Source organism: Bidens hawaiensis, unplaced genomic scaffold (genome assembly GCF_021521415.1).
Source record: "Bidens hawaiensis isolate Kalapana, Puna unplaced genomic scaffold, B.hawaiensis_p1.1 tig00026900_1, whole genome shotgun sequence".
Classification (NCBI taxonomy): domain Eukaryota; kingdom Viridiplantae; phylum Streptophyta; class Magnoliopsida; order Asterales; family Asteraceae; genus Bidens; species Bidens hawaiensis.
Genome location: NW_027494342.1, coordinates 11463 through 32111, shown reverse-complemented (window position 1 = coordinate 32111; position 20649 = coordinate 11463). Strand labels below are relative to the sequence as shown.

General features: G+C 33.7%; 3 protein-coding genes across 5 annotated transcripts; 1 reads left to right on the top strand and 2 right to left on the bottom strand.

Annotated features, from left to right (window-relative positions):
- Window positions 1–6321: 6321 nt before the first annotated feature.
- On the top strand, window positions 6322–8922 carry LOC143574351 (reticulon-like protein B5). Its single transcript, XM_077058996.1, has 5 exons — window positions 6322–6611; window positions 7907–8087; window positions 8169–8310; window positions 8398–8467; window positions 8563–8922. Exons 1-5 carry the CDS (start codon window positions 6386–6388, stop codon window positions 8730–8732), a joined length of 789 nt encoding a protein of 262 aa, XP_076915111.1. The 5' UTR covers window positions 6322–6385; the 3' UTR covers window positions 8733–8922.
- Window positions 8923–10612: 1690 nt separating this feature from the next.
- On the bottom strand, window positions 10613–13910 carry LOC143574331 (UDP-D-xylose:L-fucose alpha-1,3-D-xylosyltransferase MGP4-like). Of its 3 annotated transcripts, none has more exons than XM_077058980.1 (5): window positions 13373–13910; window positions 11534–11695; window positions 11223–11438; window positions 10882–11133; window positions 10613–10733 (listed from the first exon to the last, which is right to left on the bottom strand). In XM_077058980.1, the coding sequence occupies exons 1-4, from the start codon at window positions 13883–13885 to the stop codon at window positions 10924–10926; spliced, it is 1101 nt and encodes a 366-aa protein (XP_076915095.1). In that variant the 5' UTR covers window positions 13886–13910; the 3' UTR covers window positions 10613–10733; window positions 10882–10923. The 3 variants fall into 3 exon arrangements, with proteins under 3 accessions (XP_076915095.1, XP_076915097.1, XP_076915096.1); XM_077058982.1 differs by having other exon boundaries at window positions 10623–10730; XM_077058981.1 differs by lacking the exon at window positions 10613–10733 and having other exon boundaries at window positions 10754–11133.
- Window positions 13911–15757: 1847 nt separating this feature from the next.
- Window positions 15758–19985, bottom strand: LOC143574350 (protein ABIL1-like). Its single transcript, XM_077058995.1, has 9 exons — window positions 19652–19985; window positions 18751–18833; window positions 18149–18299; window positions 17937–18036; window positions 17351–17443; window positions 17196–17277; window positions 16999–17051; window positions 16821–16927; window positions 15758–16169 (listed from the first exon to the last, which is right to left on the bottom strand). The coding sequence occupies exons 1-9, from the start codon at window positions 19733–19735 to the stop codon at window positions 16014–16016; spliced, it is 909 nt and encodes a 302-aa protein (XP_076915110.1). The 5' UTR covers window positions 19736–19985; the 3' UTR covers window positions 15758–16013.
- Between the last annotated feature and the right edge of the window lie 664 nt (window positions 19986–20649).

Genomic DNA, 20649 nt, shown 5'->3' with positions numbered 1-20649 from the left:
CTTGTATTTAAACGATGTATGCATGCATTATATGAATTAAGAGAATGAATTAAAAAGCAACCTTTCTTGATATTGTTTTCTTCATGGTATCACAGAGCATGTTTTTCAAGATTCAATAATAGCCTCTAAAATAAAGACAACATGGCCGGAGATAAAGATCAAACCGGCGGCGGCAAGAACGGACAGAAAACAATCGATCCAACATCGCCATACTATATTCATGCTTCCGATTATCCTCGACAGATGCAAGTAAATGATCCTCTCAACGACACGAACTACACCGATTGGTGCCAAGAGATCATCATCTCTTATTCGCCAAGAACAAGATGGGATTTGTCGATGGTTCTATTCCGAAACCATATCCAACCACCGACACCTACATGCCATGGTTACGTTGCGATGCAATGATCAAGGGTTGGTTGACCACGGCGATGGAAAAGGATATTCGAGGGAGCGTTAAATACGCCAACACGGCTCTTGAAATTTGGTCCGACCTGAGAGAACGTTATGGGAAAGAGAGCGCTCCCCGCGCCTACGAGCTCAAACAATCCCTCACGATGGTGCGCCAAGACGGATCATCGGTTTCCACATATTACACAAAATTACGGTCTTTATGGGACGAGATCCAAACCGTTTTACCACCGCCCCGCTGCAATTGTGGAAACTGCTCATGCACAATGTTGGAAAGAAGATGAAGGAATTCAGGGAAAAGGAACAACTTTATGAGTTTCTTATGGGGCTCGACACGGAGTTTACGACAATAAGAACACACCTTTTGTCAATGAAGCCAGGCCCTACGTTGGGAGAGGCCTACACACCTTTTGTCAATGAAGCCAGGCCCTACGTTGGGAGAGGCCTACCGCCTTGTCAAAGAAATATGACATAGAAAATGGAAAAGTTATCACGTCTCGTGATGTCCGGTTTGTGGAGGGTCAATTTCCCTTTGAAGAAATCAAGTTAAGAACAAGTGTTCAAGAAATATTTGAACCACCTGCTATTGACGAAGACTATTGGTCTTCACTTGTAAATGGGCATACTGAGGAAACGAGTGATCAACCAATTAATGGTCAGCATGAACTACAAACAAATGTTGGGTTAGACAACGAAGCCCATGAACATCAGCTGAATGATATAGGCCTTGATAAGCAAGCAACTGTACACAACCCAGAACCAATGCCTACTGTTCATGGCCCAGAACATGTGCAAACCAATGATGTTTTGGATAAGGAACAAGCTTCTAGCTCAACTAATGTTGAACCCCTTCAACACACAAGGGAGAGAGAAATATTTCTCATCCGAAATGGTTTGAAGGCTTTGACATAAAGCTACCACCATCTATTGACCATTCATGCTCCACAGACAATCGATCTTCTTCCACGGTACATCCTCTCTCTAATTATTTGTCTTATAAAAAATTTTCTAAGTCACATAAAGCTTTTTTAGCGTCCATCACTTGCAACGATGAGCCGAAATATTTTCATCAAGCTGTAAAGGATAAGAAGTGGGTTGAGGCTATGAAAAGGGAAATTGAAGCCCTTGAGACAAAAAAAAACATGGACCTTAGAGAATTTGCCAAATGGAAAGCGTGCCATTGATTCAAAGTGGGTTTATAAAATAAAATATAAACCAAATGGAGAAGTTGAAAGATATAAGGCGCGACTGGTGGCGAAAGGGTTTACTCAAATGGAAGGGGTCGACTTCCATGAAACCTTTGCTCCTGTTGCAAAACTTGTGACTGTAAGAATCCTTCTTACTGTTGCAGTAAAGAGGGACTGGACGATACATCAACTTGATGTAAACAATGCATTTTTACATGGAGATTTAGAGGAAGAAGTATACATGAAGATTCCTCAAGGATTCTCCAGAAAGGAAGAAACTAGAGTTTGTCGGTTACGTAAATCACTTTATGGACTAAAGCAAGCTTCTCGTAACTGGTATCATAAATTTACTATATCCTTGATTGAGTTTGGATACAATTAGTCTAAGGCTGACCACTCTTTATTTACCCTTACTTCTGATAACTCTTTCGTTGCTATATTAATTTATGTGGATGACGTAATTATTGCTGGAAATGATGATAAAAAAATTAAGCAGACCAAGACTTATTTAAATGACCAATTCAGTATCAAGGATTTAGGTCCTTTAAAGTATTTTTTGGGTATTGAGGTTGCTAGGTCATCTGATGGTATGGTTCTAAGTCAACGAAAATACGCTTTGGATATTCTTGAAGACAGTGGGCAAATGGGTTGTCGTCCTAGTTCGTTTCCAATGGAACAAAATTTAAGGCTTGATCAATGTAATGAGAGCGAAAGAACTGACGCTTCGCAATATCGAAGGTTAATAGGAAGACTGTTATATTTACAAGCTACCAGACCCGATATAGCTTATCCAGTTAATATTCTGAGTCAATTTGTTTCTGATCCACGGGAAGAGCATATGGAGGCAACTATTCGTATCCTTCGATACTTAAAGTCTATACCAGGTCAGGGTATTTTCTTACCAAGAAAAGGGGATTTGAACTTAGTTGCCTATTGTGACGCTGATTGGTTGGGTTGTCCTTATACACGTCGGTCACGAACAGGTTATTTGTTAATGATGGGAGGTGCTCCGGTATCATGGAAGACTAAAAAGCAATCTGTCGTTTCTCGTTCTTCAGCCGAAGCAGAGTACCGAGCCATGGGTAGCACGGTAAGTGAAGTGTTATGGGTGAGGTGGTTGTTGAAAGATTTTCAAGTTTACTGTACAGATCCTACTCCTTTGTATTGTGATAATCTTGCAGCGAAACACATTGCTAATAATCTGGTTTTCCATGAACGTACGAAACATGTTAAGATGGACTGTTATTTCGTTCAAGAAAGGGTTGAATCCAAATATATATCTCCTTTTCATATTGGTACAAAGCAGCAGATTGCTGATATTTTCACTAAGCCTCTGGGTGGACAACAATTACGGATTCTGCTAAACAAGCTGGGTGCTCGGGATCTGCACACTCCAGCTTGAGGGGGAGTATTGGAATTCGAAGTTCAAATTAAAATTGTTTCATTTATCTCTTTTATTTATTTATTTATTTAGAGATAAGAATAGTTTGTTTTAGAGAATGAATTAAAAAGCAACCTTTCTTGATATTGTTTTCTTCACTTATCATCATATTTATCAACTTTTGGTACAACATATCATTTGTGCTTTTTGTATCTTAATTATCGACGCCAAAGAACTATAATTTTGTTCTCAGTAGAATCGTGTTTGTTATTCAAAAGAGAATGACGGCGCAACTTATTACCCGCTTATCCACCTCTCTATTGTAATTGAATCATTTTTATTTAATATATGAAACTTACATCAATTCTAATAAAATTAAATGAAGAAACTTAGCCACAAAGAAAACTTAACTATTAAAAAACTTAGCCACAACCCACAAGTTTGGTTTGACTTTTCCTTTAATTCACTTTGATTATGATCTTTTCCAAAGCCATCATTTTAACATCAAACCGACCACCATTTAGGCTTTTAGTCCACAAGTATTGCTCGTTTAATATATTTTAATATATATATATATATATATACAGGGTAGGCTTATTTTGATAACCATGGTGAGTTTTAAGAATTTTATGAACTCAATTTTGAACCACATATTTAATTTTATGATATGAAATATGTGGTTGAGATTAAATTTAATTAAAAAATGAAGCATGAGAGAGAATAAGTATTTTTGAAAATTACACAAGTTTAAACGTTAGTTACACATGTGTAAAAAGGCGATTCGGTGTGTAAAAAAATACCGTAATTTTTTGTACATCACTTACACTTACGTATTACACATGTGTAAAAAAAATTCGGAAAAAAAATTGTTACGTTGAGTTCTTTCGAGTTCTTAAAACTCAAAGTGGTTCTCAAAAGAAATCAATTATATATATATATAGAAGATGGTTCAAATAAAAAACAATTGTTTTGTGAGAAGTGTGGGAATGCTTTAAAATAAAGCAAGCCACCTAAATAAGAAACTATACCATATAAATAGGAAACTATACGGTTTTTAAAAATTACCAATCTCAACCGTCAGATCCTAGATCCAAGGGTCTAGATCTTTTCTTATGTTTCTCGTAAAATTATTGTTTTGTACATTAACCCTACCCTATATATCTATACTATATATAATATAGCAAAGAAGGGCAAATTAAGACACTACTTTTTAAGGAATTTGCATGTAATGTTGCATATGGTACAACCATGTAGTGGGGCAAAATAGTCATTCTCACCTCACATTAAAACAAAACTTACGTTTATTTAATATAGTTACAATATTCACCCCCCAATTATAATTAAATTTAATGAATAATTACAACAATAACCCTTGATCTTTTACCTAAATGATATTTTAATTTTCACTTTTAACCCAAATATTTTAAACGTTAATAACTTTTTCATATGTTAATATTTTTTTTAAAAAAATTATACCATTAAAACGAGCATATTTTTATCTTTAATTTAAGTATGATATTGTCATAGTTTTTTTTTTAGTTAAAAAAAACACTTTTTGTATGTGTGTTTCGGCCTAGTTTTAATAGTTTTAAATTAAATTGTGAGCCAAACCTTTTGTAACAGTTTTTTTTGTCGTCGAAAACCAAGACAGAACCTTTGAAAGTTGAAAACAACTGGCCAAAAGTTAAAGAAAAAAAAATCAAACGTCAAATCAAAAGATGAACAGTTTTACGGTTTCAACCCGAATAATAAACACCTGTAAACTTATTACGTAGTCTGCATTTCCCGCTGCATGACGCGGGCACCCGTCTAGTATATATATATATATATCCTTAAAACACAAGTTTTCCTTAAAAGACAACTTTTTATTGCATAATAACCAAATGCCTTTTCATAAATTCAAGAAGTTAATTGTCTCATGCGACGGGTTGATATTATAAACCCAAAACGACACATCTAGACATACATCTAATCTAGACACACTTAGCTTTGTTTAAACCAAACTATAATCATGGTAATCCATTTGTCTAAACAAGTTTTAGGGTGGGTCGTAGCTGAGCTATAAACTTTATAATAATCTAGCTCTTAATGAATTACAAGGGTCATAACTCATAAATAACAAGTTGACGGGACGGAAAAAACCGAACATAACTGAAAGTCAAACTGTTAACTGAAGTATATAACTGAAATTAACCATAACCATCAAAACCAATCGGTTATAGTTAAGCGAATCAAGTTAACCGACTATTCGGTTTGTTAAATTAAATGTGTCTTCGTTAACCGACTTTAACTAAAACCCAATGAAACCATGTATGATGAGGGATGAGCAAATTTGGTACTGATACCGATACCAAGTTTGAGTTTTATGTACCGGTATTTTCCCGAATTTTGCATGAACTACTGGTACTAAACGCGAATCGAAAATTTTAGTATTGGTACGGGTCGGTAGCGTTACTATCCTGAGCCCTTGTTTGGCAGGACTGGCTCTCAAAGAGGGCAGGGTCGTCGACGGATCCCGACCCGACACCCCAATAGGCTCGAGTTTTTTTTAAATTTTACATATTTTTTATGAAAAACAATTTGTATATTAAATGTTTAAAGTTTGAACTCAATTATACAACCATTAGGTTAATCTAGTGGCAAAGGGGTACGACTTTCAACCAAAAGGTTGCGGGTTTTAGTTTCACTTGAGACATGTTTAACCATAACCCATTCTTATACAAAAAGTTTTTTATATAGCCTAAATCGTAACCAAGCAACTAATTAAAAATTAAATTGTTTAAATCCAATAAAAACTTATTTTACTTGATACCCAATTTTTTTTCGTCTTCAACTCAGAAAAAATTAACAATTCTCGGAGACGGATCTGCTACTTGGAACACCATAATCAAACCATTTTTAACTAGAATAGTGGAAAGAGAAACCGCACCGGACAGTTTTACTGAACTTAACTTAAACAATGAGAAAAAAAGACAATTAACCGGGTCATGTTTTTCATCAATTCAGTTATAATTACAGTTAAGCAATGTTTTATAATTAAACCGAACCAACTTTACACACCATAAATATAACTGACCCTGCATGCTTGCATTTTTTTTTAAAAAAATTTATACCTTAATTTCATCCAATTTAAACGATTTCATTTTACAAAATACATATTTTTGAATTTATTTCAAACTTTGATAAATTAAAAGGCTTTATAAAACTTATATTTGAGAATATTGTGGTGAGTGTGTGTCCCCACAGGGTATCGTGTTAGAATCTTTAATTCACATCACAATATTCAGACACGTATATATCTCCATCACCTCTTTCCAAACTCATAACAGACTACAGTACTTACTCTGCAAGTAATAATATTAATATTAATAATATCATCATTTGCAGTTCGAATTTGTAAAACACAATGGCTGAGCAAGGCGATGAGATCGAGACTACACACGAACCGGTTGTTGAAAACATAACCGAGAGAAATAATAATGATAATAAGATTGATCGTGAGGATGATTCGGATTCTGAATCGGAGAAGAAGATGAAGTTTGATGAGGATGATGATGTGAAGAAGTTGAAGAGTAAGTACCGGTTGTTTGGTAGGGAGAAACCGGTTCATCAGGTTTTAGGCGGTGGAAAACGTAAGGAATATTTGTTTTTTTATTATTATTATTAGTATTATTATTATTATTATGTGTTTAGATCATGAAATACAAATGAAATTAACGTGCTAATTATGAGAATAAAATGAAATACAAATGAAATTTACGTGCTAATTATGTGAATAAAATGAAATTAACGTGCTAATTATGAGAATCAACAAACAGAGTAACTATATATACAAATAAATTAATTATGTGATTACATAATTACTCTCTACTTGTGTATATAATTACTCTACTCGATTCTCACAATTACCACATTAATTTCATTTGTACGTTAATTTTTCCTATTATTATTATTATTATTATTATCTGTTAATTTGTGTTTCTAGTTTAATTTTGAAATTTGCTTAGTTGATTGCTTGGTTGTGTTTTATTTAGCTGATTGTTTAGTTTTACGATACATATTTATAGAAATTAGGGCTTTTAGAAGGTTGAAATTTTGGTTCTGTAATTTGTATTGAATAATGATTCTGTTAATTAGCAGAAGGATTCCTAGATTGGTGACTTTAAGTAGTGGTTATATCTTTGATTCTTCTACAAGACATTTAGCTATGAATACTAGGGGTGCAAAACGAGTCGAGACCGGGCTCAACTAGGCTCATTTTGACTTACGAGAGCTCATTTCGAGCTTTTTTCTAAAGCTTGAGTTTGGCTCGTGAGTTGTTTTTTAAAGCTCAGGCTCGGCTCATTTCTTGTTTATTAATTAATTTACATGCGTTTTCAATTGTTTTTAAATTTTTTGAGAAAAACTTTAAATGAGGTTAAGCTTGGCTCGAGCTCGTGTGGTACCTTAAATGAGGTGAAGCTTGAAACAGTGTGAAATTAATACACAAAAGTCAAAAAGAGGTAAAACGTAGTAATACGCAAGGCTGGGCGAGCCTAAACGAGCTTCCCATACAAGGCTCGAGCTCGGGCTCAATAACTAAACGAGCTCAGGCTTGACTCATTTCGAGCTTTTTATCGATCCGATCTCAATTAGCTCGCGAGCGGCTTGGCTTGTTTGCACTCCTAGGCATATATAATACCTTTTGGATTATGAATTTGGATGTTGTAAAAATCAAAGCAGATAGTAATCTGATGAAGTTCTTATCTTTGCTTTTGAGACTTACTTTGAGAAAGAATCTTATAAACCACAGGTGTTCTTAGATGTTCAGTTATATACTGTAATACAAGAACAACTCATCAGTATTTTATTTAATTTGATGTTTGAATGACTGTTATACTGTGTTGCTCTATTAATATATTCTTGTCATATTTGGTTAATCATGCAGCTGCTGATATATTCTTGTGGAGGAACAAGAAAATATCTGCAAGTGTACTCGGTGGAGTAACTGCATTATGGGTGTTATTTGAGTTGCTCGAGTACCGTCTCGTTACTTTGGTTTGCCACATCTTGATCCTTGTGTTCGCAGTTCTGTTCGTGTGGTCTAGCGCCTCTAAAATCATAAACAAGTAAGCTTTCCAGTTTCCAGTTTCCAAAGTATATCTTGGTTTTCCATATCAAGGTATATTTATAAACTGATCTATCCACAGGTCACCTCCACGTGTACCAGAAGTTAAAATTTCAGAAGGCACCATTCATCAGTTTGCTTCTGCATTAAGGATTGAGATTAATAACATTCTTCAAATGTTACGTGGTGTTGCGGCCGGGAGAGATCCGAAGAAGTTTATAGCTGTATGTTATATTATTTCACAAATATGGTTCTGAGAAAAGAGGAACTATATTAACAATAACTTGACACGAGTTGCGTATTATTTGCAGGTTGTCGTTGGATTATGGATGTTGTCTGTTGTTGGCAGCTGGTGCAACTTCTTGACTTTGTTCTACATGAGTAAGATCTTTCGGTTTCTCGACTGTTTTCTTTGTATGTTAAATTGTTTTACAATACTTTGTTGAAGTTGTGATTTTTGTTTGATGGCGAAACAGGTTTCGTGGCTCTGCACACGGTTCCTGTTCTGTACGAGAAGTATGAAGATCAGGTCGATGCGTTTGCTGAGAAAGCGATGACCGAGTTGAAGAAACAGTATGCGGTGTTTGATGAGAAGGTTGTGAGTAAGATTCCATTAGGGCCCTTGAAAAATAAGAAGAAAGATTGAGAAAAGTAAGTTTTTGTTTCATTCAAGAATAGATTGGTGTTTGTTTTGTCTGGTAGGTTAGTTGTGTATTTGGTTCAAGTTGATTCTCTTAGAAGATATTAAATATTTTAGTGGTTGTTTTGTTTCAAGAGTTTAGATGCTTTGGTGGGTTGTATATGTATATAAGATGTGAAATGATGGATTATGAGCTTAGTGTTTGTTTGTTTTCAAAAGTAGTATCTACTATTGATATTTAGCCATATAAAGTGCATAACTAATCTGATATAATTTATTCATCTCTTTATCAGTTATCACAATTAGGATGATTATTCATATCTTCATGTAATGATGTTCATATATGTAGTTTCTTGTTTATTTTCTTTACTAGCTTTTGAACCTGTGTATTATACGGGATTTGTCAAATAACCGAAATTTAGGTATTTAAGCATACGCAATTTAGGGATTTTTTTTGAATTTATAGATTATTTAATATAATTACACACTTCAAATGTTACATATTTAAATTATACATTTTTTTAAGATTGAAATAATGTTTTAAGATGACATACAATTATCCGTATCTAAACATATTAAAGAAGTTTTCAATACTATTTATTTAACTAAATTTGAAAATATATATTATAAAAAGTCACTAATTATTATATGATAATAGTTTATAAATTTAATAATTCACTGTTTGATTTTAAACTTAACGGTTTATATGTTTTTTTAAAATTATGTTCAAACTTTCTATATCCAATAGTAAAATTAGATGTAATGGGTTAGTAAAAGCTATTGTGATTTAAACTATATTAAATAACTTTTTTTATATGAGTTACAACTGACTGACGGGTCATACCAATTAAACCCATGACTCATGGATAACATGATGGATTAAGAAGAATGGAGATTAAAAAATATGAGTGAAATTAAAGTTAAGATTGAATGTGGTTAGGACACATCATCAATATTTATCTTATTATTCGTATAGATAGATTTAAAAAAAATAATAATTTATCACATTATCAAGTAAAAAACTTCACACACACATACGTAACCAATGGACCAAAACACATAAATCTGTTCTTGTTAAATGTTTATGTTCGACAATCTTAGATCTGTATATTCTTACAATTCTTACAAACAAAACACAACAGTGATCATTGACACAACAGTGATCCAATGTTTCAACCCCTAGCCGAGCAATGGCTGAGTTTAAGGGTTGCATAATGAACGAGCCGAGGAGAGCCAAATTTAGTTGGAGCCGGTGCTTAAAAGTTAAACGAGTTGACTCATTTAGTTGGAGCAATGGCTCAACGAACAGAAATCTAAATTTGAGCTTGACTTGTAAAGCGCAAACTTGTTTTTATTGAAATTAATATTTATATTGATAATTAAGTTATAATATAAAGTTTAACTTGTAACCATTACATAATACATATTGGGCATTACTTACGCCTAACAAATGAGCCATTAAGTTAACTTGCCATGACTCGAGCAGTCGGCTCGGTTCATTTACAAATTTTGCCAGCTCATCTTAGCTCGGCTCATTTTGAGATTGCTCTGAGCCAAACATCTCTACTAGAAAGTAGCCCAATATTTCATGTTACCGATATTGTAAGTTAACAATTTAGTTATTTAAATTCCATCACATGTATTAATTATTTATAGAAACTCAACTCAAAAAACAACAGTAAGTGTTCAAAACCAACTTTGACATATTTTCTACAAATAGTTACTGCAAGTCCAAACTCCAAACTGACCCGTACCGATTTCAGTATATTCAAAAGGGGAGAGAGAAGAAAAGCGAACAAAGATTGAGAATCATGAACTTCAAAAATTAATAAATTTCTACAACAAAACATAGACGGCTTAAATTCCTGAGATTTCATGCTCTCTGACAAGTATGCAGAAATCAACTCGATACTTCAATGTTTCTGCATGTGGAACTCTTGATCAATAGGTAACTCCCTAAAACGATCATGAGTTCCATGGCTATCCGACAAAGATTTGTTCAGTCTACTGAAAGGAGATATCATGGAAATATATATATTAATATTCTATTATGCTTGATCGTTTAGTAGGTTCGGTTTTTAAACATGTGAGTATGCTACAAAATGAGAACTTTAACAGACTTTTAATGAAAAAAATGATAAAGAACATTTGGTACCTATAGACAAGAGATACTTCATTTCTTGGGTTCATGACTTCATTATAATTTACCAAGTGGCGATTCTGATGCGTGCTCATCAACCAACCAAAGGTTGTAATCTTTAAACCGCTTTATCTTCTTTTCAAAACCGGTAATGTAATTGTTGTGAATAATAACATGTTTCCCCTTGGTTTCATCTACCCATGTCTGGTTCTTGAAGTATAATCCACCGGTTGGAAATGCTGCCTGAGGTAACAGGTACAGATCAACCTGCAAGTAATTGTTTTTCTTAATCTTTTTTAACATATAATTAACAGTCTAATGAAAACGTGGCACGAATGAATCAATGATTCACATACCTGCCCTGCTGTTTTGTTCAATGCCCAGTTGAAAGCAGGCTGATCATTAGCTTTCTTTGCTTTTGACCATGGTTGAATTTGAAGCTCTTCAATCCACTTTTTCATAACTAACTTTGCACCCGGTGTCGGGTGCATAAATATCATACAGCTGCAAATATAAGTCCGCCCTTTTTTACCTGGTGGTGGCAGGACATTAGGGTGATCCAGCGGTTTCACCTGGTCATAATTAGCACATGATTTACAACCCATTTTGATCCGTGTATTCAGAATTAATATAGCACATGAAACTAAGAAGCAAAGATGATTCTTACAGCAGGCATGTCATCCATGAAGTACACATCATGGTTTCCTTTAAGGTAAGGAAATGGATCTGCTAACCAGACCATATCAACATCATTGTACATCACATTATATCCAAGCTCTAGTATTTGAAGTAAATGACGCGGTCTTCTGGAAGTGAAGTTGAAGAATCCCTGCAAAATGGAACCAAAATCATTAATTTATGTCAAAGATGTTCAATTTATTATAATATCATCGAACTCATGTACATGTATAAGAGAAGTTGCTACCAATGGTACACATTGCGCAGAATCTGAACCATTATAGATCAGGAACAAACTAATGGTCAATATGCTTAAAGCAAATATAATAATCAATTAGTCAATTGAGTTGAGCAGCTAGTGAACTGTTAACGAACACAAAAGAACGAACACAAATGAACACAATGTTTTGTTTAATTTGGCTAACCGAGAATGTTTGATTGTTCGTGTTCATTCATTTATCAAACAAACAAACATAAACAAACTTCCTGCCAAACGTTCGGTTCGTTTACAACCTTAGCTATATCAATTTGACAAACAATCAATAAAGTTGGATCATACACTCACTCAATAAGTTCTAAATCAAATGGACCTAAGCTAATAATAATGGCATCATATGGTTTATGAATTGGATCAAACTAATGGCAAATTAACCAATTTCAATAACAAAAATAAATAACTCATCAATTGTGCTACTAATTCAGCCAATTTTCTATCCGAATATTCAAACCCTGATTCATCAAAATTGTTAAAAATGTACAAACAAACTGACCTGGAGAGCCAAACTTGTGAGCCAAATTACAATGGGCCTAGCCCGCTTAATGCTTTCTTGTTCACTAACTTATTAGCCTTAATTATAGTCTGTATATAATGATCTCTATGTACTAGTAATTGATTATCACTGAAACAAAAGATAATCCTAGTTCCTGCCTGTGGACGTAGGTCACCTTGACTGAACGACGTTAATGATTAATCCCACTGTTCGAGTGTGCTTAATCCTATCAGATCATACACTCAAAAAGTTTTAAATCAGATAGATCGAAGCACAATGGCATCATATGACTTATGAATCAGATGAAACTGATCATAGCTCAGCAAACTTTGACATCTAAAATTGTAAAATTCTAATAATTCATAGTTCACTTGAACGAACATGGCCTCTGTTTGTGTTCGTTCATTTAGATAATCGAACGAAAAGCCTTGTTCATGTTCGTTCATTTATTAAACGGACGGACATAAACAAACTTCCCGGCGAACAATTCACGAACAGTTCATTCAATTACAGCCCTAGCTACATCAATTTCACAGATAATCAATATAGTAGAATCATACATTCACTCAAAAACTTCTAAATCAGACAGATCTAACCTAATAAAAGTAGCATCATATGATTTATGAATAGAACTAATTTCAATAAAACTAATGGCAAATCAACCAATTTCAATAACACTATCAGATTGATCTAAGCATAGTGGCATCATATAACTTATAAATCCAATGAAACTAAAGTCGTCCGTGTCCGTTCATTAATTAAACGAACGAACATAAGCATAGTGGCATCATATAACTTATAAATCCAATGAAACTAAAGCCGTCCGTGTCCGTTCATTAATTAAACGAACGAACATAAGCATAGTGGCATCATATAACTTATAAATCCAATGAAACTAAAGCCGTCCGGCGTCCGTGTCCGTTCATTAATTAAACGAACGAACATAACACAATTCACAAATAATCAATAAAGGATCATAAACTCACTCAATTACGACATATAAAACCGTAAAACCCTAACAATCTATTCCTGCATTTCACCTAAACACAAAACATCACCTGCGATCCAAACTTATGCGCAACCTGAGCTTCCGGCGCAGGCGGAGCCAGCACGGCATGGCCCGGCCACCTACCATTAATCGTAAACAACGTCGCGTAATCCTCCGCAATCACAAGCACCTTCTCATGATGCTTCTGCCTCTTAATACTAATCAACCAGTTATTCAAAAACGGCAAGTACGGCTGACTGACCGCACACACAATCACCGTACCAGTACTCTCATTGTTAGCCACAAACCTAACGGCTTCCGGTAACGTGTAACGCCTCCATCTGGCTTCGTTTGAAACCCTAGAGGATGTGAAAAACGTGTTATTATTATTATTAATGTATGGGGAGAATACGCCTAAGAGGATTATTAGTGTTAGGAAGATGAAGAGTGATGTGCGGTTTAATATTAGTGAGAAGTAATAGGGTTTTGAGAGGTTATTGGATGAGGAGTTTGGTGAGAGTGGAGTGTAGGGTTTGTGGAGTGGTCTTTGGTGGAGTTGTGATGGTGTTGATGATGATGACATTGGATTGGATGATGTGTGGATTGGTTTAGTGAAGAGTGAGTGTATGAAAGCTTGACTGTGTGTGAGATGTGAGTGTTAATGGCGGATTTGTGATTGGATCTGAAACAGGGAGGTAGTGGTGACTTGAGCTAACTTTTACGCAGGTACTGCGTCGGTGATAATAATAATAATAATAATAATAATAATAATAATAATAATAGTGATAATAAGACGTTGGATCGAATTTCGAGCTCAGGATTTAGTCTCACCAGGCTACCATATGTTACCGTACGTAATATCAAAGAGTTATGCTCTTCTGGTGGTATAACGGCTGTTAAGTGGCAGCCGACACCCGACGGTAGAGGTGGGCAAGTAAACCGGTTAATCGAACCGAAACCATACCGGTTTGAAACCGATTATATAGAAACCGGTTTGGAACTAATTGAAACCGTCGGTTTGAAACCAGTTTGTAATTTTCTCCATCAAAACCGGTTAACCGAACCGAAACCGGTCAAAACCCGAACCGAAACCGATCATAAACCGATTTGACTTTTGTTGACCAAAACGAACCAGTTTTAACCCAAACAGGTTTTGAGTTTTAAACCGGTTTGTGCACCTCTAGCGGATGGTATGGTTTCCTGGGGAAACACCCAAGTCAAACTCAGAAGCCAGCGTGATCACGGTTAAAACAACATAGTCTGACTAGAGTGGGTCAACGGGGCTTTCCAAATTGAAGAGTGCGGTGACCTAACACACAAGAAAATTGTCGTCCAAAAAAAATTAAAGAAGTTGTAGACGTGTTGGGTTGACTTGTTTATGGCTTATTTAGCCCATACGTTTGCAACTCACTACCCTGATTAATACGATTACAACTTGGTTGCTACGTGTCAGTTTGTTTGACGCGTTTAGGTAAGTGGTTACACAAATTGTGTTCAGTTACATGGTTGTAAGTGTGCGAGCGTTCGTTGTGTTTTCGAAAAGAATAAAGATATGTCATGTGTGGGTGTTCGAACAATTCACCCACCAACACTGATTGAAGTCGGGCACAATTCACACTTCTAAGGCCGAATGAAATGGTCATCGAAGCTATGTGGCCATGATTCGAGACACAGAACAAAGAGATGAATCGGTATGACCTAACTCTTGTATCGAGTTAGATCCAAATGTGCTTTGGTAGGGTAAAGGCTACTGGGGACCAAGACTTTCATTAACAGTTCTGATGTATGACATGGATCTAGGGAAGTTGAAGTTACCCGTTACTCATTGAATTCATAGACATCGGCCGCATCCATTTATGGTCTAGTGTGATTTAAGGTTATACATTTAAATGTGCATTACCTGAAACTCATCTTAAAAACCAACTTAAAAATATCAACTAATAATTACATTTTTAACAATTCTTTAATTTTATTAATATCATGTTTCTAACACTTTCCACATACTATTTATTATATTATTATTTATGATGTAGTATATCAATATATTCAATTTCGGCATGGATAAATGGATTCAGTTAATCAAGACGGATATCATATCATACACGTTCAAAACCCGTGAATTTTTTTATTTTATATTTTTGAAAAAAAAGGTAAAAACTAATCACATACTCAAATACTCATCCCAAATAGGTTTTCGTGTCAGGTTCGGGCTTATTTATTTTATATTTTAAAGATAATAGTGAAAATAGTAGTGATATAAGCTTACAATATGAACCATATGCATAACTAACTCTCATAATAATAAGATAATTATTTTTAACAAACACATCTTAAATGATAAAACCTTTAAACAGTATATGCATAACTAACTCTCATAATAATAAGATAATTATTTTTAACAAACACATCTTAAATGATAAAACCTTTAAACAGTATATTAAATGCCTCTTATTTATGTGGTTTCTCAAAATTAAAATTTAGTAAAATATTACAAGTTGCAATATAAATCACAAAGCAAACAAACTTGAAAGCCTAAACAATTAGAATGATTTAACCACTAGCATTTTATTAGATTGTGAGACCACCTCATATTACATACACAAATTTCACAAACAACATAAAAAGGGGACAAGAAAATATACACCTTCTGGTTATAAGGAGTATCCACGCTGAAATCGTTTACGCAAGTTTAAGGTTTAACGTTCCCTGGTTCATGAAACCAGACCGGGCCTTAGTTTTGGTGTCTTTTGTTTGACAAAGAAGGACGATAAAACACTCTTGCTACGTATAGGAGGCTGGGCAATCTCATGCTTAGGATGATCAAATGACCGAAATGACATTACCGTCCTCGGACCCTCCACAGAATCCTGTCAAAAAAAAATTAGATAAAAACATTTTGTCAATATGCGTGATTTATTGCATCATTTTTATGGCGTCAACAAAACAAAAATCAAATGTGGCAAATTTTAAAATGGGTCGATCTAGGTTATATTCCATCTCTAACGGGTTAAACGAAAGAAAATAAAAACTGGCTTACAAAGAGTCAAAAGACACGTGTAGTAGCAAAAAGTGAATTTAAATGCGTACGCTTCTAAATTGATATGGTAAAAAATGATTAGAATATTGTTGAGAATTTATAATTATATCTAAAATAATAAATTATAAAATTAAAAAAAATGGGTTATAAAGGGTTCTGTTCCTTTGTCTCTTGTATTGTACACACTGATTTGGCTCATCTGTTATATGTTCAACATGTTTTCTTATATATTATATTTATTTATTGCAAATTGCACAAGTGGTAATTTCGGTTCATTTTTTATGAATGGGTCGATTCAGGTTATCTTTCTTTCTAATGGGTCCGGCGAAAACAGCTAAAAAGGGAGCATATAAATGATAACCCAAAGTGTACTTTTAATGCATAAAAGTAGAAAGATCTTTTTATTAAAAAAAGATTATTAATGTAATAAAGTTGTTTGATGTGGTTTAAAGTTTAAATTGCATTCAACATTTGAGATTACCTGTTGTGAGATGCCAAGTGTCTGAATAGCAGTGCTTGAAGCGGGACCCATTTTATGCACCCGAAGATGAGATTCAGATGATTTTGTTTGCACCCGGTTATTTCCATCTGAATGTACAAGTATTAATAATACAACTTTGATGAAACTGAATAATGAGCATAGTTAAGAGAAAACATACTGGATACATGAGAAGACGCGGTAGCACAACTTGAAGTTTTGGGATCATCAATGCTGCAAATAATAAGAACTTTCTCAACACTTAAAGCCCTTTTACAACTTACAAGAACTTTAGAGTTTAAACATTATTCTTACTGAGAAAACGAGTGACTAAATATGCACAAATGAGAAACAAGAAACGAAGATGTTTATGTAAACCTCATAGAGCTTGAATTCCTTTTCAAAGTAGATTTGGTTTCCGATGCTAGATGCCAGCAAAGAGTATTTGCAGCTGGGGTACCTAAATTAAATATAAACATGTTAAATAATGAATAATGAAAAATGATGATTTTGAAATGAAATGTGCTTAATACCTGAAACAAGTTGTCGAGGACGTGACTGATAATGACTCTGCCTTGCACCTGCTTGAATCTGAGGGCTAAAATGGACCTTTTTGCTCACGGAATCTACGTTAATTGCAAAGGTAATTAAAATTCATTATTTATAAGGAGAAAAGTTATTAATTATTTCAAAAATAGGGGAAGGTTCATGTACATTTTAATCTTAACATGAGAACGCAGGAAATAATACTAATTTATAAAAACATGATAACGTAAGAAACAATGCCAACTACAATACCAATCTACATAAACATTAATTTATAATAACAAAGAAAAAAACCTAATATTTTCAACAAAAGAATCAAAATTAAGAACAAAATAAACAAATACGAGCAAATACTTATAACAGCAAAAGAAAAAAATCTAATAATAACAAAATATAAATCAACAAATACTTATAACGTCTCATAATCGAAAATTAGCAAATACAAACAAAAAATAACAGCAAACACCTATAAAAATAAACCTAATGATAACAACAAATTGGTTCTCACTGTTTTCATGTTAAAAAAAATGTATTTGATCCTGTTTCTTCAAAAATATAAATTAATAATCTTACTAGGCAAACTGTAATGCTTGTGATGTCGTGGTACATTGGCTAGCAATTGTTGTTGCCTGAGAGCTTCTCTATCCGTATATGTTTGGCAGGTAAGAAGTTGCTTAAAAGAAAAAAAAATATTTTAATCATCAATAATGTCATAACAAAAGATTTCATTAAAAAAAAGCACAATATATATATATATATATATATATATATATATATATATTCACCTGATGTAAACATGAAACATGTAACCCTGTTGTTGAAATTTCTAAAGTTTGTTGGTCTATAAGGTCGGTCAACTTGTAAGCAACCGTGCCAAGATGGTCAACCACGTTAACAAGGGCCCGTACAGCATAATCTTTCAGGTTATCAAGAACCCTACAAATAAAAAGGGCATAAATTTCTATAAGAAATAGCTTAAGCATGTGTGTGTGTATATATGTGTGAACCCTTGGGTGGGCAAAAGTAAAATTGCACTAATTTTGACGTTATTTTACTAATCACGTGAAAATAACGTTAAAAGTGGCGGAAGGTTAATCAGGCATCATGTGGTGGCGTTGATAGCCGAAAGACAAGGGCACATGCACCAATCAGCCGGTGTCCCGATGATTGAGTGTTATGTGTCTTATGTCCAAGGCTTGATTCAAAACTACTATCGAGCCGGGGGTCTCACCGGAAGCAGCCTCTCTATCCCTATGGGATAGAGGTAAGGCTGTCTACATCTTACCCTCCTCAGACCCTACCATAGCATTGCTATTGGTGGGATATACTGAGTACGATGATGATGATGATGTGTGTGTGTGTGTGTGTGTGTTTGAATGATACTTACACTTGTTTTTGTTCGCTATGAAGATAAGATTTTTCACAATATTCGGCTGCTGAGTAAAGTTGAGGCCTTAGATTTTTGAGTTCCTAAAAACAAACATAGCAAAGCACTAATTAAATATTATTTAACAATTATAAATACACAAAAAACCAAATTATGCTAGTTTCCTAATTTAGCAATGCAAACAACGGATAAAGTTGACATGTCAAATCATCCATCTTGATTCTTGATTATATAATAATAATAATAATAGGATACACTTAATAAATCCAAAATTACCAAACAGACTCTTTTAATAATTTTCCTCATGAAAAAAATGCAATATGTGATGTAACATATTAACCATAATTGATGTAATGACAATGGGGGCAGATAAGTAATTTCATAAAAATGTTTCGATTTTAATGTAACAACTAACAAATAATGTTTAGCAAAAAACAGTTCTGATTCTAATTTTCTAATTATTTAGTCTCAAAATCATCATAACCGAAAAACCAATAGCAAGGACTAAACGGTAAAATCACACCATTAATCCAATTAACATCCATAGATCTACAATACAACATATCTTTGAGTCTTTGACTATTCCAGGTCAAACATAGCACATCTCATATGCAAAATTAGTACAAATCTTTAATCAATTAACACCCAAATTCATCCTATTTATACTTATTATCATACAGATTCATACAGTTTCCAATTTCACTTCAAATAATTAACATGTGCAATTTAATTCTAACTTTAAAACCAACCACTTTGACTCAAAAAGTCAAAATAGCTCACTCTTTCACCATACAACAGATTCAAACAACACTAATCAATAATCACTAATCAAACAGTAACAATACTCAGATCTGATATATAATAATAATAATAATAAATTAGCTAAAAACTAAGATCTAACCTGAAGGGATTTAACGAAGCTGATACTGGGTTCCATTGAGGGCTCATTAAACGCCATTGCTTGATTCGATTGATCGACTTCCATAACCCTAAATAAATTTGGGGGTTAATAATAATAACAATTGAGCATTTGAATTGGGGTTAATTTTGATGGGTGAATGTGAAATTTGATCAAATTGGTGTTGAATTGATTGGATTGGATTGGAATTGAAGTGATTTATTAGGGTTTGGTGTGTAGAGAATATTATTATTATTATTATTATTATTATGGGAAGAAGAGAGAAATAGGTGATTGATCAAGAGAAGCAAAGGAAGGAGGAGTTTGATGCAAGTGAAAATGACAAGTTTTGGAGTATAATAAACTGTTGGATAAAGTGAGAAACTGTTAATTTATTTAAAAGTTAGTTATTGTAAGGTATATTTATTGAACATGTTTATACTATAAAGTAAAAAGGCAAAAAAAAAAAAACTCAAATGTATTAAAATGTAATCAGAAATAGATCGCATAAACTGGTTTTTACGAGTCGAGTCAGGACAGACTCGAGCTCGAATTTAAAACCGAACTGTAAATCTTGGTTTGGGCTCGACTCAGTTTTAAACTGAGCCAGCTTGATTTGATTCAAGTAAATAAATATATGTATTAGACACGTTTCAAATTACTACTAAATAAATTGTTAAAAGTTTTAAACATACTTATTTAAAAATACGTTAATTTAAAGTGTATTTATCTATGTCATGTTATAATAATAATCCTGAAAAACTTTTAACTATAAAGTAAAAAAAAAAGGAAACTCAAGCAAATTTTATTATAATGTAATAAGAAATATTTCTTATAAGGCTAAAGGGCATGGGTCATTACCCGCATTCCCCCTTCACTCGATATGTATGCATTAAACCAGCTTTTTCTTCAACAATAACCTCGTCATTCAACTTGAGGTATGGGTCATTCTCCACATTTTGCATCATTCTTTACCATTCTATTATTTAATATTTTAAATA